The sequence below is a fragment of the Crocodylus siamensis genome, chromosome 3, assembly GCF_052110815.1.
Source record: "Crocodylus siamensis isolate JL-2025a chromosome 3, ASM5211081v1, whole genome shotgun sequence".
Classification (NCBI taxonomy): Eukaryota; Metazoa; Chordata; order Crocodylia; family Crocodylidae; genus Crocodylus; species Crocodylus siamensis.
Genome location: NC_143397.1, coordinates 83,926,114 through 83,948,724, shown reverse-complemented (window position 1 = coordinate 83,948,724; position 22,611 = coordinate 83,926,114). Strand labels below are relative to the sequence as shown.

Below are 22,611 nucleotides of genomic sequence, written 5' to 3'. Positions count from 1 at the left end.
CAATGGAAGCCAGTGTACCCTGTGGTGGCAGTGGTGGCTGCAGGGCCTGGGTTGCAGGGTGTGGTATACGCAAGCTCCTGGGGCTGCTGCTTCCAAGCCCTGGGATTAGTGTCACTTTGCTGTGTTGGGGGAGAAGTGATGCTGGCAAAAGAGCTGGTTGAGAGGAGACCATGTGTGCATGAGCAAGCCAGTGAGCACGCCCCCCTGAGCTGAAGTGGAAAAGGTGAGTGCTGTGGATCTGAAGGTTGTGGATTTAAGCCTTAAACATAAGGGTTAGTGAACACGCTTTGGAAGATCTTTAAATACATTGGAGGAGGATCAAGCTTGTATATTTGTAGAAGATAAGGATATTTATATAATGCCCACTATCGTGGTATTGGAGCATTTTCCAAACCTTTGAGTGCAGGGGGTATAGATCTGTTTGAAATGTGCAAGTTTTGATATGCAGTGTCCAGGCAGATATTTTTTACTCACAGTTTGTGAGTTTTGCTTTGCATTTGGTATCAGTGGCATTTCTGGAGTGATTCTTGTACTGCAAAATGTGAATAGAGGTAAAAATCAGGATGTTGTGCTGATATTTGCATTACTGCTGAATTTTTTATCGTCTATATAATTGGAACTGTCATTTTAATAATGAAGTGTAATTACTTAGAGTTTGTTTGCAACTTAGAGTAATATGCAGGTGTTTTGTATGTGTGTCCAGAGATTGTGCTGTTGGGATAAATTCCAATATTTGATTTATTGAATACTTTTCCAAACAAGCAAGTTTCAATGTTGAAATGATAACATCAGCCCTTACTTATTGCACCTGGGTGCCTCCAAGCTTACTTATTAATGCACTGTAGTACCTTTCATCTGTAGGTCACTACTTTGTATTTAGCCCAAACCAGTTGGGATTAAAAGTTGTTACAATATAGCAGACAAAGTTATTTGAGTAGATGTGATATCTTTTATTAGACCAGCTTTCAGATACAAACACCCTTCTTCAGGCAATAGGGAGAATCAATATATGTTAGTACTGTTCTAAGTACAATTCTGAGAACTCCTTCAGTAGAGTGCTTTTACCCACCGTTCACCCGAGTGTTGAGGTACTAATCCTGTAATTGATGTAACCCCTTGGGACTGATTTAAAGAAAACAAACTAAAGAATGTGTTTACAAAAAAAATTTTTGAATGATTTTTAGGCTGGTCCCCTGACTTTGCAGGAAAAAAGGGGAAGGATTGCTGACACACAATTTTTGCACTTCTGGGCTAGGTTCAGACATTCAAAAAGCCAGAGCCTGATTATCAGGCTAGAAGCTGGGGGTACTAGAGTAGCCTTTCCTTCCCTTCCCTTCCTCAACAGCCCCTAGGGGGCATGACCAGACCCCAACAGGGGCTAAGTATGATGGGGGGGGCTTAACACCCCCACTGGCCTGTAGGAAGCCCAGCAGGGGTGTTTCTGCAGGGGGAAGGGGGAAGCAGCCCTTGCCAGGCTTGTCTCTGAGGCCAGACACTAGGTGGTACAGCACTTCAGGTGAAGTGGGGCAAGGGTGGGGATTGAACTCTCCTGTCTCTGGGTATGGGGACCCCAGCTGGGGGTCTGCTTGGCTTTTCCCTCCTGCTCCTGCTTGTGAGGCAAGGAGCTGGGCCAGAGCTGGCTGGCATGGTCCTGCTATTCACTTGGGACTGGGGCTGCATCTGTGGCTGCAGCTAGGGCTGGAGGGCTCAACCAAGCCTCTGTGGGTGCTACTGAAGGCAGACCCAGAGAGGCCAACTGGGGCTGGGCCATGGCAGCTCTGTGGCCAGATTGCTTCCAGCTCTCTGTGCCCAGGACAGGTGGGGCTGTCATGGAGCCCTTCCCAGCTGTCTAGGGCTCTATAACAGCTCTGCCTGGCCTGGGCAGTGGAAGCCAGGAACAGTCTGGCCATGTAGCTCCCATAGCCCCAGCCCAAGCCATAGCCAGCTGGGAAGGGCTTGGCTGCTGTGGTCCAGCCTAGGCTGGCCCTCTGTGTCTGTCCTAAGCAGCACACACAGGCCAGCCTGGGTCAGTCCTGCAGCTGCAGGTGAGGCAGGTGGATGGTGGGGCCATGCCAGCCAGCTCTGGCCATGCTGCCGCCACTGCTGCTGGAGTGGGGAGGTGGGGAGTGCCTGACAGGGGCTGCTCTGCCCGGGCCAGGCAGACCCCAGCTGCCAGTGGAATAGGGGACAGAGGGTAAGATTAAATCTCCCTCCCTCTCCCCATTTGCTTCAGGCTGTGGAGGTCACTGACCATGCCCCCCCTGCTGCCACTTGAGCAGCAAGGGGGTGAATGCCTGACAGGGGCTGCTATATCCCTGTCTCCCCGTGGGGGGTTGGACAGACCCCTCTGGGGTTAGGCAGACCCCAGTCTCCTTGGGGAATGGGGGTGGGCAATAAGCATGCCAGGCCCATGTCTGGCCATGTCTCTACCCCTGCTTCGGCTAGAAAGCAGAGGGGTGGGGGCGAGCCCTGCTGTCTGGAGCAGACAGCACAGCCCCACCCTGGACTGCAGGGCATGCTGGGATGCTGGGGGACTCTGGTTTAACTTAAACCAGGAAGAGGTGTGGGACAGAATCTGCATAAACTGGTTTGACCCAAATCAGTTAAGTCTGATACTACATTCAACTAGGTTTATCTTAAACCAGTTTCAGCCATTTTGAAACTGGTTTATGTGCACTGAACTTATGTTACTGGTTTAAACTGCTTTCTGATGACTTAAACCAATTTATGTATAACTTCTGTCCTGAGCTGTAAGGGTTATGCATACACAGTACTGGCAGTTTAAATCCCAGTGTGTTTTTAGATGTGTACATGTCATGCTGGGCATGTCCACTCATGTATTAATGCACCGTTGCTACTGTGTATTAAGTTTAGGATCTCTAATGTGAGGTACTAACTAAATTCACAGTAGGAAAGGTGCAGTCTTTTTGTGATGCTTAATGCTCAGTAGACTAATTCTACTTCATATTAGCACAGCTTTTGCTGTGATGTGCTAATGAGCAGTAGAATTAGTCTACTGTGCATTAAGCATCTCTTGTAGGTGCACCCACTGACGTTGAAACAAATAATTAGCCATGCAAAAAAGTACCATGTGTTACTGTGTGTTACCTACTCCAGGTTAATTGCCTGTATGCATGCTCTTTCCCTAGGGCAAGTGAAGGTTGATCCATAATAATTTAAATCTCAGTGGAAAAGGGCAATTTGCCATGGCTATTTTCCTCTTGCCAAAAGTAAGTGAGCTGACATGCATGAAACAGGAGTAGGGCTTTACCCTGTTATAAATTGTTCATAACCATGCTCTAAATCGGGTATTATAGAATCGAAGGACCAGAAGCAAACTGCAAGATCATCAAGCCTGGTCCCCTGCCATGGGCAGGAAGTTATTGGGCTCAGATGAGCTCAACAAGGTGCTTATCTAGCCTTGTGTTGAACACCTGCAAGGATGGTGACTGCACCACCTCTGCTAGGAGTGTGTTCCAGATTCTGGTAACCCTTATGGGAAAAAAGTTTTCTCTTATGTCCAGCCTAAATTTTCCCTCTATTAGCTTGTACCCATTGGTTCTTGTCCTCCCTTGAGGTGACTTCCTGAAGAGTTGGTCCACTAGATCTTGATGCTCACCCCTAACGTACTTGTAGGCAGCTGTCAAGTCACCTCTCAGTCTTCTTTTACTCAGACTGAACGGGCCCAGTTCCTGGAGTCTCTCCTCATAGGGTCTATCCTTCAGGGCCCTAAACATACAGGTGGTCCTTCTTTGTACCCTCTCGAACTTATCCACATCCTTTCTGAAGTGTTGTGCCCAGAACTGGAAATAGTACTCCAGCTGTGGCCTCACCAATGCCAAATAGAGAGGGAGAAGCACCTCCCTGGATCTACTGGCAACACATCAGCTGATGTACATCACAGTCCTATTTGCCCTTCTGGCAACCTCATCACACTGTTGGCTCATGTTCATATTCTGGTCAGCTGTGACCCCCAGATCCCATTCAGATGCTGTGTTAGCCAGTGTACCACCACCCATCATGCTGTAATGGTGAATGTTCTTCCCTCGGTTCCTCCTGGGCCAGATCTGGACCACAGGGTTCCTTGTTGGCTGGAACTGAGCTGTGAAGCTCTGTGTGGGCCAGATTCAGACCCACGTTATTAAGGGGGCAAGTGGCATCACAGAGCTGCAGGGATTAACACAGCTGTCACTTGTCCCACCGCTGGAACAATCTTTATGCTCTGTAACCTGGATTTCAGCAGCAGGCCCAGTGCTGAATTCCTGGCTCTTCCAGACACCTTGCAGGCTGGATCTGGCCATGGACAGTATCTTTTGACACCCTCTTTCTAAATAAAAGTGCCAGTCCAGGGTCCTAGCTTCAACCATTATTTCATTTGTAATAATATATATCGGGGTGGGCAAAATATGGCCCGCAGATCTGCATCCAGCCCATGGGTCTCTCAGTGCCATCTGGCCCGAGTGTTGTCCAGCCTGTGGTGCATCCTGCCACCCTGGGCATGCAGTGGGGCTTGGATGACTCCACAGTTGGACTGCCTTTCTAGCTGAACTGCCTTTCTGGACTGCAGCCCAGATGCCTGGTGGCTCCCTCTGGCTGCTGCTGGCCCACCCCTCATCTGCTCCGTACCATCTGCCCATGCTAAGCAGTGGCAGCGGCAAGGTGAAAGTGTTGGGGGAAAAGTGGCTTCTCTTCCTCACTGCTGCCGGGCAGTTCTTGTTGCAGCTGCCTGCAGCCCACGCTCAGGCTACCCTGTGGTGCCTCTACACTGCTGCCGCTGCCCTGCATGGAGGACCAGACACGGCAGTGCTGGCAGCAGAGAGGAGCTTCAGGGTTGTGCAGGCTCTGGGCAGCTGAAGCAAGAATTGCCTGGCAACGTTGAGGTGAAAGGGCTGCTTTTCCCCTGCTCTCAGCAGCAGCTTCTGCCGCTGCTTAGCATGGGCAGGCAGTGCAGAGGAGGCATGGGTGGGCTGCAGTTGGGGCTGTGTATGTGGGTTCTGGCTGATGTGCTTACACTGGCTGGGGTGAGTCTGAAGTTGGTGTGGGCAAGGCTGGGGCTGAGCAGTGTAGGCAATGGCAGGGAACTGCCACAGAGTGTGCAGGCCTCAGGCTGTTGTGGGGTTGGAGGTGTACCCGCTGGCTTGCTCGCACACGTGTGGCCTCCTTTAGATCAGCTCTTTTACAAGCATCCCTTCTCCCCTGTACAGTGAAACAATGCTAATCCTGGGGCTTGGAGGCAGCAGCCCCAGAAGCTCATGTATTTTGCACCCTCCAGCCTGGGCCCTGCTGCTGCTGCCACGGGGGCTCATTGGCTTCCATAGTGAGGGTGTAGGGGGGAGGGGGACCGTGGCAGGCCTGGGCCCAGGTTTCCCCAGTCACCGGGGGAGGCAGAACGGAGGCTTCAGTAACCAGGGCTGCAGGAGCTACAAGCCACTGCCAGCAGCAGCCACAGCCCTATGGCTGTGTGGGCCTGTCTGTTCTGCGCTGCACATGGGGAGGGCTGTCACCCCAAGGTGCACATATGTGTGTGCATGTGTATGTGTGTGCATGTGTCCCACACACACCGCACTATAGCCACACACCCTCCCCCGCATACAATCATACCCCCCACAAACATCATGCTCACCCACACCCTGCTCACACACCCATGCAGTACACGTATACCTCCCCTCAACCGAGCACACACATCCAGCCCCCCAGTCTCACCCCATACACAATATACAAGAGTAAGACTTTATTTTGGACCATTTTGTGCTTGCCTCTGTGTATATAGTATTAAAACACATGTAAATAAGGACAAAAACATTTTTTGAAATAAAATATAACAGACTTTTGCTTTTTAGTATATGATTTGGTTTTTCTCTGGTTCCAAAATGACAAACCCCTCTTCCCAAAAGGAGTACTTCTGGGGGCAAGAAGAGGGACTTCTGGTGGCAAAGATCAGAGGTTGGGGGGGAACTTCCGATCCCAAGATGGCAACCAGGGGGCAGAACAACTGTCAAGGGGCGGGGCTACCCATGTGGCCCTCGACAGCTCACCAAACCTCATTAAGTGGCCCTCCAGCCAAAATAATTGCCCGCCTCTGGTTTATAGAATATAGCAATTTTCCTCAAAGCCACAAGGAGAGGCAGAGTCCCATTCCAGGCATGCACAGCAGCCCTAAAGGTAAATGTCTAAGTACAACAGAGCATATTTGAACATTTTGGCCAATATTTATATTACGGCAGAATTTGTTGACTGCTGCTTTTAAGCTATTATCACTTCTTGCAGATGGTTTGCAGAGATATTAACAACATGTTAATTTTCAGAAGGTATAATATTCTGACATTCAGGGATATGTATGCAAAGAGTGCCTAGAAAACAATTTTGGCTCGCTCAATAGTTTCTTATACTGTTCCTCCATTACACTGGTGACACGTAGGGGGTGCACACATGTGCATGTGCACCCGCTGAAATTGGTGGTGCACACCGTGAGACTGGGCACCTCTGGCACCTTGCCATCCCACCTCCCCTTGCTGCCAACACCACTGGCAGTGTCTGTGGGTCGTCACTGACCACCAGTCAGTGCTCACCACCCCCTTGGCTGCCGATACTGCTGCAGGTACCTGTGGGCAGTCCCTGCTTAGCCCGTCTTTGCTGCCGACATGAGCATGGCTGCCTGCGGGCAGTCCCCACTTACCACTGCCACAACCCTGCCGTTGCCACTGTTGCCGCTGCCTGCAGGTAGTTGCTGTGCCCCCCCAGCCTCAGGAGGCATGAGGCGTTCATGCCCCATTATATAAGATCTGATCACCTCTGCATGAAATGGGTTAGTTAAAGCAATGTATAAAGCAATGTGGTTCTGTAGGAGCTTAGCATGCCTCTCACTTTTGGGTGATAAAATATTCTGGTGGGACAGGGTACTTTTTTTCTTGGCAGCTAAAGTGGTTGATGAGGTGAATTCTGGTTCCGATGATGAGTGACAGCTGTCAGTTGAAAACATTTATTGAAATACATTGTATTGTATATTTGTAGAAGACCTGCTCTCCGTCCATTTAGATATTTATAAAGTGCCCATTGTCATGGTATTGGAACATTTTCAAGTCCTTGAGTGCAGGGGGCATAGATCTGTTTGAAAGTTGGCAGTTTTGATATGCGGTGTCCAGGCAGATATTTTACTCTCACCTTCTGAGTTTTGCTTTGCATTTGGTATGAATGACACTCCAAAAGAAGCTCATTTGGAACTGCCAAGTTTCATCTGGCATTGTGTGAAGTCTGCAGATTTTGCAAGATTTTGATGCACAATCATTAATCAGCCCAGAGGTGCTGAAAAGATTTACAACTCTCTGATGAACCTAGCTTAGCTTTTGAGTGTGTAGCAAAATACAACACTGTGGAGATGTGCGTGTTTTTAATTGTGAATATTTCATATAGTTTTAGTGCTAATGTGCTCTTTTGTCAGAAACTAGGAACATAATTCACCTGCCACTCTATGGTGAGGTTTATCTGGTAACTGTGCAAGTAACTGTTCTGCTGTTCTCCCCAGAGATATGGAGACAAAAATTAACATTGGCGTAAACAGTCACGCAAATCTGAGAAACACTTCACTGCTGTTTTCCAAAGAAAGCTTTTCCTCACCAGTATGAACTAAGGCTGTATACACAACTGATATTTTTGAGTGTTAGAAAATGTTTTCCATAAATAGAACTACTGAAATACACCTTAAGTAGTTAATATTAGTACGCTGTTTGTGTTTGACAGTATCCTTAGAGCTCCAAACTGGGTGCATCTACACATAACACTATGTTGCCAAAGCAACACACTACAGTGACATAGCATCTGCAGATACAAACATTGACACCACAGCTGCATTGCCATAGCGACACGCTCCCTTGTTATAGTGCATTTCTGTGGTGACTTATGGGGTAAAAATAACTGCACCACCAGCATGGCGCAGTATAGGCCATCCTTTAGCACTTCCAAAAGTACTTCCAAAGGGAAGTATTAAAAGACGATGAAGTAACAATGACGCCTTAGGGATGTGTGTAGACATGCCCACAGAGTGGCATAACTTGAATTAGATTTTCTGAAAAAAAAATAAGAGTAAATGAAATAAATTAAGGGAATATACTTCATCTAACCAAAGGTTTTCAGACTTAGGAAATGTATATGGACATGGCAAATTTGGAATTTTAGAATAAAGTGTTTTTGGAGCTGTTCGGGCAGAAAAGGTTCAAATTTGTATTAAAGCATGAAAAGCAAATTCTTTTTATTTCCACACCACACTAAAATGATTCCATTGATTTTTCTACAAATGTGTTCCAAGGCTTTTTACCTTGGTACATTCCAGTTCAAAGAGAAAACCTTTGATACAGGAATGACTCTTTTGAATATAGGATTTAAAAATGATACCAAAATGTTACGTTAGTAGTGTTATTAGCATATGAGATGGTCTATACATTAACATTTTGAATGTTGTTGAAGAGAACAGCGTGATGGGGATTTAAATAGGTCAGAGGTAGTCAACTGGCAGCACAAATGCCACAAATGGTACAGGCAAATGTGGGGTTGGGTGCGGACAGGCAACATGGCAGTAGAAAGGGCAGAAAGCAGGGAGCACAGGGTGGGGAAGAGAAGGCAGACTAGCAGATTGGACAGGAGAATGGGTTTGGAGTGGCACTTGTGTAGGGGTCAGAGCTAATTTTTGGCATGCCTGCAGAAAAGGTTGGTCCCCACTGAAATAGATAGTCAGTAACAATACAGACAGTCAAAAAGCCTGAGGCTAAATCAATTCAATCTTCACAGATCAGTCTAAGTTGTCTAGATTCAACTGATAAACAAGTGAACAGACATTCACTTTTGCTTCCAGAAATGCAGCCATATGTAAAGCATCCTGGGATCCTGGGGGACTGAGAGTTAACTTGAAGCTGGGGAAGATCTGGGACAGAAGTTTAATAAACTGATTTAACATAAATCAGCTAAGTCTGATGCTACATCCAGCCAAGTTTATCTTAAACTGGTTTTGACCATTTTTAAAGTGGTTTATGTGCACTGAACTTCTGTTGTGTTACAGATTTGAACTGGTTTTCCATCACTTATATTGGTTTATGTGTAATTCCTGTCTCTAGCCCAGATGTGAGATTCTGAATGCCTTTGTCAGTATTAATAGGCCACATTATGCCTGTGAGAAGAGGAAATTAGAGGTCTGGAAAAATCTTTTTGTTATAGGAACAATCTAGGGACACCACCATTGACTGTAAAGGCATAAATTGGCATATGTGATCTGATTGGTTAATTACAAACCAGCCTTCAGGATTGTTATTCTCTGCTGTTGTGTGCAAGTAGGAGCTTCCAACCCCTTAATATGACTTAGACATTCTGACTCATGACTGGCTTTCTCAAAGGTTATAATAAAAATGTTCAATTAGGAAAAAAAGGAGACAACACCAGCAAGCACATTGCATTCCTCAACATCACTTACTGAAAGTCAGAGCCATTAGGAGTATTAATGTTTCATGATAAGTAACATCAAGGTGGAGCAATTGTGAAGAAATTAAAAATAGTCTTCAGTTAGAGAATGAGTTTTATTTCAAGCCTTTCTTTAAATTAAGCAAAGGAATATTTTGTATACTTCCCCTCAAAGAAAGCAAGCCACAGTTTCTATACCTATATCTTCCTGCTATGAAACAGGTATAAGAATTTAATTTAACGAAGTGGTGTCAAGCAAATGATAAAAGGTCAAGAGGACCTATTTTTGGTAAGCTACCACTGTCTTTTTTGTAGCACTGTGCAATTTATTTCATTTCCATAATGCTCCTTATTAAGGATGTAGTGCACCGACATGGTGCATTGCAGTGGATGCTTTAAGAATAATTCTAACTAGTTCTGCCAGAATTTGTCCTAAGGTTTCCAGGGTAGAAACAGACATTACCTTTGTGCCTCCAGAAAATTTCCTGTGACAGCACAAAGGACAAGCAAACTCCTTGTCACGCCATAAATACTCAAAATTTGTGGCCCTGATTATCAAGTTGTGCTATTTAGTGGTGGCTGGTCTTTTTACTTTTTGGCACTCGGAGCTGCTCATACTCTCCTGCTACCCTAGGCAGGTGCTCCAGAAATTTGAAGGGCTCTAACCTATGTACTTTGGGAATTCCTGCACAGGACTGGGCCTCTCAAGCCCCAGGAGTGCCTGTCTGGTTTCCCCTGCTTATTGAGACATGCCCTGGTATTTCCAGGGTATGTCCTCTAGGTGGGGAAAGTTGGGGTTTCCCCACTTACCAAAATGCTCCCCTGGGATCTCTCTAGTGTGTGTCCCCAGGGACACATCTTGCTAAGTGGTAGAAGTGAAGCAGGCACTCCCAGGACCTGCATGGGAATTCCCAGGGTGCACAGGACCAGGCCTCTCAAGCCCTGGGAGATCGTCACCTGTTGTCCTGCAGCATCAATGGGAGGGACAACAGGCAATGTGTTTCACTTAAAGAAGTAGATCAGCTTCCATTGGCAATGTCTGTTTCTAGACTCACATACAATTGTGGCAGCTCCTTTCCTCCTATCTGTATTAGTTGCCAGGGGCCCTAGTTTGTGTCCTTTGGAGAAGTGAACACTAGCAGTAAGATAATACAAATCTTGCTCTTCTCCAAAGGCACAATGGCATGAAAGATGGGGTGAAATATGTCTGACACTATTTTACATACCCAAGCAGAAAAAAGTATCCCTTGTATTTACTTCTATAATGCAGATACACTGGTGGATGATACTTTTGTGCATTTAAAGCCAGATCCTTTGCTGGTGTAAATCAGTTTACTTCAGTAGAGTTAAACTGATTTATATTGACTGAGATTCAGATGTAATAAAATATATTTCCAAAGTACATTAAGCCTTGTCAGTGTGCTCCAGATTCTTATAGTTGGAGGGGCTGGTTGAATGGAAAAATGCTTTTCTGTTTAGAACTGGGATTTCTGATGTACATTTTGTTTATAAATGTGTTTGATTATGTGGTGTTTAGAGATGTATAGAAGTCTATGTAGTGTTTATAGCTCTGAAGGCTTGATGTTTAGCTGGTCTAAATTTGTGTAAATTATTCTCATTCTGAGTCTTTTATGGTTCCTGTTTTTTCCTATCTCCCTGGGCTCCTGCCCCTCTTCATTTTTATCAGTGATAATCACTGATTGAAAGCTCACTGAAGAGTCAGGGTCATGCTGAGATTTTGCCCACAGGTTTCCTGCACACCTCCCCTAGATCAGACTGGCAGGTAAAAGAAGGTTAATTGTCTTGGTTGAGTACAGACTGGCAGAGTGGGGAGATATACCAGTATATACTCTACTCTGTGCTATCCTTTTACAGGATCTGATGAAGGGAACTTAGGTCAATGAAAGCTAATGCACACTCACTCTTGCTCTCTCTCTCTCTCTCTGTCTTATTTAGTTAGTCTGTAAAGGTATATATCTACTGTGCCTTCAAAGTGGGGAGATAGAATACCAGTGAAACATTCAGTGAGGATTCATAGTCCATTTTATCTAGTGACTATTAAAGGCAAGGGGAAGTGGCTCAGCTTCAAAAGTAGCCCTGGAAAAGGCCTGGGATAGCACCTATTTTGTGGTGTGGCTTAAAAACAGTCAGATTGAAAGTCAGCAAGATACAAGTTTTGACCCACTCTGGGTGAGGGAGGCATAGAGGCTAAGTCTCCTGCTTCCTGGGCAAACTCTCCAGCTTTACTGCTGAAACATGGGAGGACTCTTCTCCTTAATGCCAGTGTACATGTGTATGTAACCTCATAGCTGCCTGGCCAGTGCATACCCTGCTTTCTGTGCCTTCTATACATGGATATACTTACGTGTCCAAACTGCACGGGCAATAGAATCATAAACTGTGTGCCAGAAATGCCATTTCTGTGGTTGGGTAAGTGCCATTTAAGTGCACAAAAGGTAATAGGATTCCAGCCTGAATTGTTTAGCTTTGTAAACAGAAGAACTAGAGTTGAGTGTTGAACGCTGAAATACTAAGTAACAGGCACAGATAGCGAAGCTTTTGTAACCTGCTTCTTCTGTCTCGTTTTCTTCTATAGTTACATTGCAAACCAGCGGAAGTTAGAAAGCATAAATGACAATGAAGTTGGACTTTACATTGGATTGAGAAACCTGTGAGTATTTCATATATTTATTTTTATTTATCATTAATATTTAGTATTTCTCATACAATGGTGTCTAGAGGCACCAGTTTGGGAACAGAGCCTATTTTTGTGTTATACACTGTACACACATGTTTGAAAAAGGATGCTTGTTGCCCTAAAGCAACTTGCAATTTAAGTTTGTCTAAATCATTCCAAATCTTATTCTTGCCATTACTGTTTTGTGCTATTGTTACTGAACAACACTAACACTAATTTTATACATTTTCACAGAACCGTGGTGGATTCAGGCTTAAAGTTTGTTTCTCGTCAGGCATTTCTGAAAAACATCAATCTGCAGTACATGTGAGTGAAAACATTTCATGTCTTCTATCTCCAAACCCCCCAGTGCTTGGTCTTACACTTACCTTTCTTCCCATTCTCTTGGGATAAAGGCTTCACAGAGAAAGATGTGTAAGGGAAAGTGGAAATTAATTTAGTGCAAATGGTTAGCAGGGTTGGTTGTTAATTTTTTTTTTTTTGGGTGGATCATTTCCACTCTGGAATTGGCAAAAGCAGAATTGTCCAGAGTCTTTTGTGGAAAGCTACTTAGAAAATTGACTACCTTAGCTTCCTTTTTTTGTTGGTTTGGTTCTACAACCCTCTCAAAAGTAGGTGTTTCTCAGTTTGAGAAATGCCAAGCAGAGGTCACTTATCCTTTTCACACTAAGGATTTGGATCCAGTCCTGCAAAGTGGTGAGGTGCACAGGGACTTAGCACTTTACAGGGACCCTGATTTAGGAAGTCATTCAAACATAGGTTAAAGTCCATCCATCTTCAGCAACTTCTTAATTCTAGCCATGTGCTTATGTTATGCCACAAACAAATAGACTCAAGCACCTCTCTAATGACAAACAGGAACTTGCTGATCCTTAATGAGTGTTTTGTGTGACTGCTAATTTGGAGTCACACCTAAGTACTATGGCAGAAGGATGCTTTCTAAGGAGAATGTAGTCTAAGAGGAAGAAATTGATAGTAATTTTAAAAAAGTCCAGTTTTCTAGAACAGTAGTGGGGCATTATCCCTTATGTAGACCAACCACTAAAAATATGACACAGACTTTACAAGCTTAATGTAGCTACAATACCTAGCCATTAATAAAACAGGCATGCCCAATCTGTGACCAATTGGAAAGTAATGGAAATACCATCTAGAAGGAGAACTGGGTTTATGCTGTCTTTTCCTGACTACAGTCATTAAATTCTAGTTTCTTATGAATAATGATAAAATATGAAATTGAATAAAGACAAATGCAAAGTACTATAATTAGGAAGGAGAAGTCAAAGATCCAAATATAAAATATGGAATAGCTGGCAAGGTAGTAATACTGCTGGAAAATATCCAGAATTAATAGTGGTCTCAGCTCAACATGAGTTAACAAGATGATGCTGTTGCAAAAGGAGCAGATATTCAGCAGCATAACTATAGGTGGGTGAGGGGGGCAGGAGCCCTGGGCACTGGAACAGAGGGAAGGGGAACTGGAATGGATACAGCTACATTGCTACTGTAACATCTATAAAAGCTCTGAGTGTGAAGAGTGGGGGAAGACAGGCTCTAAGGTGGTGTGGGAAATTATTTGGGCCCATTGGCCACATAGGCAGTTGAGGAGCTTTTATGGGCTGGTCAGCATCCCCCATCCCTCCCCTTAACAGCCCAGAGCCAGTGCACCCTGCAGGTCTTCCCGTCAGCGCCCAACAGCCCAGGTCCACTGCCACCAGTGCCCAACGACAGCTGAGTGCACAGCCCCAGCCCTGACCCTGGCCCGCCCCGTGCCTGCTCTGGTCTTGCTCTGGCCACAGTAGACCAGCTCCAGACCAGCCGGAACCTGTACACATAGCCCCGACCCCAGCCCACCTGTGTCTGCTTCAGACCTCCTGCCTATGTTGAGCAGTGGCAGCAGCAATGGTCACTGGCCAGGGAGAAGTTTTGCTGGGGGAGGCAGGGGAAGCAGCCACCTCCTTCTTGCCACTGCTGGGGCCTTCTTGCTGCAGCCACCCAGAGTCCATGCCTGGGCTACCCTGTGGTTCCTTTTCATTGCCACTACTGTTGCACTGGGTGGCCTAGAGGTGGTGGCGACAGCAGCTGAGAGGAGCTGCACAGCAGTCTGGGCATGGACTCCAGGTGGCTGCAACAAGAAGGGCCCAGTAGTAGCGAGGGGGAGGTGGCTGCTTTTCCCCTCTACCTAGCAGTGGCTTATGCCCCGGCCATAGCTGCTGCTTAGCATGGGTGTGTGGTCTGGAGAAGGCATGGGATAGGCCAGGGTCGGGGCTGTGTGTGCAGGTTCTGGCTGGTCCAGAGCTGGTCTCTTGTGGCCAGGGGAAGTCCAGAGTGGGCACAGTTCAGGCTGGGGTCGAGACTGTGCACATGGGTCTCCACCAGTACCATGGGGCTGGAGCCAGTGGCAGCTGGAAGGAGCTGCTGCTGCTTGTTATGTCTAGAAATGCAGTCCAGCTGCGAAGCTGCCTCAGCCCTGCTGCACACCTGGGGACAGCAGAATGCACCATGGGCCAGGCAGTGCCTGGGCTAGGCAGGACTGAGGGACCTGCTGTGGGCCAGACAAAGTTCCTCTGTGGGCTAGATCTGGCCCATGGGCTGTATTTTGCCCACCCCACAAGGTCCCAGCAGCGATAACCTCCGGCAGCTAGAGAGGGTGAAGGAGCCAGGAGGTGAAAGCAAGAAGGTACCCCCCAGAGTTACCAAGTACAGCGCTTTATATCTTTATTCAGAATGGCATATGACAGTGCCTATAGAATGGGGGCAGGTGAGAGGCTTAACTTCTTGCCTGTGAGGACACTTTTCTTCAAAGCTGCTAGGACCCTAGACCTTCTCTGGCTCCACTCCCTGGGTCCTCCCTCCTACCTGAGCAGCCAGAGCCCATAGCTGCTGGGACCCTAGAGCCTCCTGCCTTCATTACCTTGGTCCTGAACATCATCTGGAGCCTGTGGCTGCCCAGGCTGCAAACAATAACAGGTATGCCTTTGCAGTCTGGGAGGTAGACAGAGAAGTGTTGTATGTAGGACACAGGAGTTACATAATCTGCTGGTGAGACCTTGATTATTTAATTGTGTCTAACTTGGGGTAGGTACCATACTTAAAAAAAGATATTTACAAAATTAAGAAAATCTGGAGAGCATCAAGAATGATAAGATTTGTACAAGACCATGACCTGTTAGGGAAGGTTGAAGGAACTGTTTTAGTATATTCAGGGAATAAGAAGACTTAAGTTGGAGGAGAGTGAAGGGAAGAAACCTTCAAACAGGGAAATCATATTATAGAAAGGGTAATTAACTGTTCTCCAGCACTAGGGTAGGATGAGATGTCCTCCTTCTTCCCCCACAAAGTTAGCGCCTGAGTAGGTTTCCCCATTGATCCTGCCCTATTTATTCCATGGCTCAGAGATTGTGAAATCCCTTTTGTTTGAGGTTTTAAGAACAAGATTTAAGAGAACCAGCTCTAACAGTTGTTTTAGGTAGATTTGATCTCAGAGTAGGGGTCTGCACTAGGCAATTTCTTGGGGTTCTTTCCATCCCTATGATTAAAAGAAGAAGGATGTGTAATTTTTACTAGGCATAGGATAATTCAAGGCAAGATCAAAAATGTTAGGTAGCAAAATTTGCTGCATTTACAAGTTACAAAACAGTTATCATGGAGATGTTGGCCCAGACCTCTGGATTTATTATGCCTGAACATGTTTTGTTCACTTTTTTTATGCTTTCTGAAGCTCCCAGGAGCAAAATACTTGTTTTTACTGGTAGAAGGGTTTAACCTTAGCTATAATTTGGATGACTTTGTTATGATTTATTAAAAGCTGAAATTGGTCAGTGTAACCATATCAGCAAAAATCTTAGAAAAATTACTTGGTTGATTTTGTTTAATTTAAAAGCAATATTTTCCTAGCTATTTTGTGCATAAACTCCAAACATGTTTAGAAGATTCATGTAATTGTAAGAACTTTAATTTTCCTAATGACACTATTATAGCTTTAATCCTCTCACTTGAAAAGTCTTTTAATGCAATTGAAAAGCTTCATTAAATAATAAACACTGCATTCTTATAATATAAATCTTATAATAATATCATATTCTGAAGAACCTATTAACACACATTTGTTTAAACCCTTTAGGCATAGACTTCTTTTCTGGGCCAAATCTCTGCAGCCCAAATGGCTTTCTACAGCTGATGTACAATGATTATGATTCAGCAATAATATAAACAACAGAATATGAAATGCTTTAATAGATATCACTTAAATGTAATTAATAGCCTTGCTGGTTTAATTCTGGTATCTCATTGACCTTGATTCAAATTACTCAAAAGTCACATTAAATGCACTATTAAACAGTACTATTTTATCAGTGCTATAATTTGTAAGCCGAGTAACAGCTAAAAGTAATTTTAATAGTTGTGTTTAATATACTTCCAATGAATTGTATTAATACCTTCTGACTACAGGAAGAAAGCCCTCAAGCAGTATGTATTTCCTAAAATATTAAACATACACATATCTAATATTATGTACCAGGGAGGCACATGATTGCGTACATTATATGCAATATATCTAGGTAGGATAGTGTGTTCATTAGTATGGCACTGTTGGCTTGTGTATGCTAGAAGAAGAGGCCAAGAACAGCCATGCATTGTTAGCATTAGCAAGCCTGTCCTAACTACAGTATTTTCCCCGGTATACTTCCAGGCTGTCACTTTTTATCTTGATGTATCTGCCTTAGATTGGCCTCAGGTCCCAGTTTAGCATTAATCTAGACCAGCTAAATTAAGGTTAACAGTGGTAATTTCTATCTACACTCAGGAAAATGTTGTGGCTGTGTCTGGATTAGTAAACACATGTTTAGAAACATGCATTGGATAATTCCTTTGATTTTTCTTTTTAACAGTGTAAATGCGCAATGGGCATTTCTTTGAAAAAACAAGAAAAGCATCAGAAGTAGAGGCCATGAACTGAGTTTAACAATGGTTTTGACTCCTTTCTTCCCCCCAGAATTCTGTCAAGCATAGCATAGGGTTACCATATTTCCAGGTCCAAAAAAAAAAGGATACGAGTCACTGGGGGGGAGGGCAAGGTTAGGGTTTATGATGGTGAGGGGAGGGGGTAGTGACATACCAGTGCCATGCCCCTGCGCCTTCTGTTGTCCCTCACTGGCAAGGCACCTCCCCGCCAACCCATTGCTGGTGCCCCTCACTCCTGACTCAATGCCCCCTGGCACTGCCAGTGCCCTGGACACCCAACCCACATTCACCCACCCCCTCCTCCATGCCTTTCACTCCTGATCAGCAGCCCCCTGCCCCCCTCCCAGCCCTGCTGGTGTCCCTCACTCCCTACATGCAGCCCTTCCCCCCCCGCCAACCCTATTGGTGCCCCTCACTCCTGACCTGCAGACCCTTGCCCGCCCCCAGCCCAAGCAGCTCCTGCATTGCATGCACACCCAATCTCACACACACACTCACTCTCTCTCCCTGGCTTGCTGGAGCCCACGTGGGGTGTATGTGACCCCCAACAGCCAATCACCTTGCCTGCTGCTCCCAGCCCCAAGCAGCCAGCCCAGGAGAGCAGAAAACCTGGAAATTTGCTCTTATTTTAAATACCTGCCCAGACTCAGCACAGGGGTCCAAAAAAGAGGACATGTCTAGGAAAACCCAGATATATGGTAACCCTAGAATAAAATTGACTATGTCTGCACTATGGAAATGCTTTAGCTGCACCTTGTCGACACATCTGAGATAACTTTAAAACGCCACCTTGTTTATTGCTAATAATTTAGTTGTTACAGAGCAACACAGAGGTTGGCTTGTGCTAATTGCTTGAATATTTAGCCAGCTGCGTGAGTGGTTTAGTAGCCTGTGTTAAGCTCCAAGCTACTGCAGGCACACTACTAACCGTACCCAAACTAGCTTGGTTAAAGATAGCTTAGATGTGTGTACAAAAATACAGTCATACTTTTGACTGCAGTGTACTTATACCTTTAAGTATAGCTGAAGACTTGCAACTTTTGCTCTGTTATCAGTTATGTGTATGTGCATAGTTATTGTTGGGACTGCCAGCTACAATATGTATTGTCATGTAATTGAACTGAGGAACTCCCTTCAAACTACCCTTTCACAAAGACTAGCATGGTTCGTGCCAACCATTTAGTAACCCTGTTTTGTGTATGCTCAGTAAACTTCTCCTGGGTTTGTTTTCCTGGTAGAAAAACTTGCCTGGAGACACCTGAATAGACATTTGAATGCTAAGCCCTTGAGGAGCAGAAGGCTCACAGTGCTGATGCTACACAGCTAGGGAGTCAATGTACACACATCTCAGCATGCTCTGCAGACTCCCTCAGTCTGCTCAGAGACAGAATGGTAACAGTGCACAGGGCAGCTGATTGGTGACCCAGACTGTTCAGCCTGCGTAGCACAATATAGGAATTATGAAGGGGGGCTTGTTCTGCTCCCTGTTTGGCTGGAACACTAGAGTTCTGCCCAAGCTACACACTTTTTCTTGGAGATGGGGAGGGAATCTGGGAGCAAAGCACTCTGGGATGCTGGAGAACTGTGCTGCAGCTCATTTCAGAAAGGAAAGTATGCAGATATTTACTTTTCCAAAAGAAGCTCTCCTGGGAGCAATTTAAGTTTGTTTGTTTCCAGGTTATTTTTCTGCCAGAGTGGCCATTTTTGTTCTGGGAGAAAAATCCTGAACATCTGTACAATTTTGGATTCTCCTGGGAAATCTACAGTTCTCCCAGGAGAAACTGAATGTCTTTACATGGCCTGTTAAGTATATTAAAGGGGCTGAAGCCAAGCTTTAAGTAATCAGTATAAAGTGCTCAGTTTATAACAATAAATTTACTGACAAAATATAGCCCAAGAAAATAAATTTATAACATAGGGCTTAATCATTTCAATTGAATTACGTGTTATTTTGAGAAATCTGTAGGCTTTCAACTACATAGAAGGAAAGAATAAAGTCACGAGGCACTAAATATGTCAGGCCATAACCCAGAATAGTCCTGGATTTTTGTTATTGGTTTTTAATATAGTAAGCCAGATTCTGATTTAGCTTGCACTGATATAAATCCAGAACACTTTATATGAATTCAGTGTAAGCTGGCAGAGAGTCAGGCCCAAGTAGTGGCTTTTGATTTTTCAAATGGTGTTCCATAAAGGTAATCTATTTTTTATGCTTGAGGTAGTCTCCCTTGAATCAATGGGTCAAATATTTCATTGACACATTTACACCTGTACAATGTGTTTAGTTCAGCAAGGAAACATTTTGTATTCAGTTTACGTGGGTGTTGCTGATTATGTAAGTGGGACTAGCTTTCCAGTGTCAGGACACAGGTAATTGTATATGTCTTCACTAGTAGAAAAATAGGTTCCTAGAAAGTTAGGTGGCAGCTGAGTGGGATTTTTGAGGATCTCACTACTGCCCAACTGTTGGAGTTAGAAGCCTAATTACTTTTGTGTATTTACCTATGACTGTCAACCTCCCAATACAAAGTTTATCTACATTAAAGAAAAGGTCAGGATTAGCTAACCATAGCATCTTCCCTAGATGCAAATGATGCCTTTTAATACGGGTGCACCAATTGAGATTTTTTGGGCTGATACCAATGGCCGATTTTTTTCAATGAGCCATATCAGCCAAAAATGATCCAGCTGCTAATATGTGGCCCAGCAGGTTGGAGAGCAGTGTCTGGCTGGTAAGTCTGTTGTGGGGGAAGGGACACGTGTGTGTGTGTGTGGGGGGGGACAGATTGAGGCCCTCACAGTGAGAGAGGGAGCAGCGCTAAGGCAGGGGCAGGTGCTGCCCAGCCGGAGTAGGGAGTAGGATGGAGCTGTGACTCATTTGGGGGATGAATGGAGGGGGGCAGCTTCTGTTGCTACACACACCTCAGGAGGGTATGGGGGGCCTTCAGATTTGCATGCAGGGCGGGGGTGGGATGGGGCTGGGGTTGGCACCAGGCTCTTCCCAGCTGGGGGCTGGGCCAGAGCTGTGCACAGGGTGGGCGGCAGCAGCACTGGGAGGGGGACTATTGCAAATTTTGGGGTGGTTCTATTCTCCCCCCTCCCATAGCTCCCTTTCCAGTGCGTCCTGCCCCAAGTGCAGCCTGGCCCAGTCCCCTCCATCACGAAGAGTTCAGTGCAGCCCCAGCCTACAGTGGCAGCCTGCCTTTGCCCTGCACACAGGTCTGACAGGTCTGGGGGGGGCACACGCCCCGCCCATGCCCTCCCAGGGTGGTGCAATGGCAGGAGCCAACCCCCCTCCCTGCATTCCCTAGACAAGCTGTGGCTCCATCCTTTGCCCTGCCCCACCTCGGCTGTGCAGTGCCTGCCCCAGTGCCAGCTCCACTCCCTCCCTCACTGCAGGGGCCTTGATCTGCACCCCCATGCCATTTCCCTCTCCCCGCCCCTTCACCTACAACAGATTTATCAGTCGGACTCTGCATTCCTGGTCACCTGCATGCTGTGCTGCAGCTGCGCACATACATGGGACATTTATCAGCAACATTATTGGTGACATCAGCCAAAAAAAGCCAATAATGTCATTGCCGATAACATCAATTTTCCTTCTATTGGTGCTGGTTACAATATGGGACTGATGTATTAGTACACCTCTACCTTTTAAACTTTGTTAATATGGGCAAAATCACTTTGGCCAAAAAATATCTTAAGGTTGACCTTGACCAGATGAAAGATGCTAATGCAACACGGATCTATACGGGGGGTAGAGAGTTGCAGTTAGGCTGAGCTAACCATTTTACAATAGCTTGTATATTATATTTGGAATAGTCTCTAAGGGTGCCTATACATGTGCAGTGAGGCTGCTCTGAGGCGCTGTGATTACAGTGCATGAAGAGCAGACTTGATTAATCAAGTCTGCTGGAGTGTTGTAGTTACCATGCTCCAGCAGATTCCAGCATCTCATGTATTAACATACCCACACTGAAAAATGTTGGTGGGGGCCCTTTAAGTTTGAGCTTTAATTTAAAGCACCCCTGCCACCATTTTTCAGTGTGGGGATGTGGAAATATGAGCTGTTCTAATTAAAGTGCCCCCTACTCCTTTCAATCATGTGTATAATTGCCCTGTGATTAAGTGTTTAATAGTCTAATTTCAGGAATTTCTTTATTAGAGGGAACCAGCAAGTGTAGGCTAAAAATTGTTTATAAGATCTAATTTTTTAAAAATGTTCTAATTTGTAATTTTCTCAGAGAGTCTTCTGTATTCAAAGATCAAGCACTAGAGTTTTAGGAGGAGACACTATACACTTTTTGCTTAATAGACCGTTTAATCCTTGATTTAAGTGAAAATTTCAGTATATCCTTCTTAAGTATGGACCCCTATGGCACCTCCATAAATCCACAAAAAACCTACTATGGTTCTTTGGCTAATGCTTCTGATTTGTACTGGGCTGCTGGCATTTTTACATCTTACTGATCTCTATGTGCTGTTAATATGTGTACCTCATTTTTGGGGGGAGGGAGAGGAGAATATAGAGCTAGCTTGTTTCCCTTGGTTGGGAAAGGGAGGTTTTCTGATTTAAGATGACTGTTTTGGTGTTCCAAGTACTGGGAGACTTTCCAGTTACTTATAATTGGAAGCACCAAATGCTTAATTGATGTAAAAAACCTGTACTTTAAGCATTTTGCAGTTTTGCTTTTGATCTTTCATGTGCATGCATATTGCACATATAGTTTAATAAAAATAACTGAAAGGCTTATGATGAGGATGTGTGCTAGCATGTGGACAGAGTTTAGGTGAGCATGGAGTTTATTGCAGAATCAAAGAAAGCATGGGAGGCTCCCCTTTTGTTTAAGGATAAATTGGGCCTGTAATTAACAACTGGACTTTGCATGGGTTCTTTTCAAAATAATTAAAGTCACTATATTTTTCTGTATGGCCAAAAGTGCTAGAAGTGAACATTTTTACCAGTGTTGAATCTGAATATGAAATCAGCCCTTAACACAAGGCATGTGCTAGATTAGCATCCTCAAAACGGTGTCAAACTGGCAAGAGACTATGAGGCCCAGTCCATCTCCAAATAAAGTCAGTGGATGCGGGAGGGGGTGAGACTACCAGCTTTGCTAATTAATTGTCAATTAAAACTGTTTTTTTCACCTCTTTCCTCACAGTAATTTATCCAGAAACAAGCTTTCAAGTTTATCTAAGAAGCCTTTTCGCCATCTGAGTTTGTCTGATTTGTAAGTACTGATCCTTTTAAGTGAAATGTATTTGTGAGTTAGAATGGAAACAGTCTGAGGGCACTGGGGGCTCAGTTTATTGAAGTCTGTAAGGGTCTGTCCAAACACAGGGATGAAGTCCTGACCTCCTGAAGTTAGTAGGAGTTTTGCCACTGATTTTAAAGAGGCCAGATTTTCATCTGAGGTTTTTTAGAAGATATGAGATTCTTTTTGTATAACTGCATTATTTTAACAAGGGTATTTATTTAATACAATACTTGGCAAACACAC

The 22,611-nt window shown here is 44.9% G+C and overlaps 1 protein-coding gene across 4 annotated transcripts in view; it reads left to right on the top strand.

Annotated features, from left to right (window-relative positions):
• The window catches only part of NTRK2 (neurotrophic receptor tyrosine kinase 2), a 324,818-nt gene that overhangs the window by 26,203 nt on the left and 276,004 nt on the right, over positions 1–22,611 (top strand). For all 4 annotated transcript variants that reach the window (XR_016441261.1, XM_090038645.1, XM_090038644.1 and 1 more), the window contains exons 2-4: positions 12,041–12,115; positions 12,377–12,448; positions 22,273–22,341. Coding sequence is in view for 3 of the 4 variants with exons in the window: in XM_090038645.1 (XP_089894771.1) it covers positions 12,041–12,115; positions 12,377–12,448; positions 22,273–22,341 (216 nt within the window). In the remaining variant the exon portion in view is untranslated. The remainder of the gene's footprint in view (positions 1–12,040; positions 12,116–12,376; positions 12,449–22,272; positions 22,342–22,611) is intronic.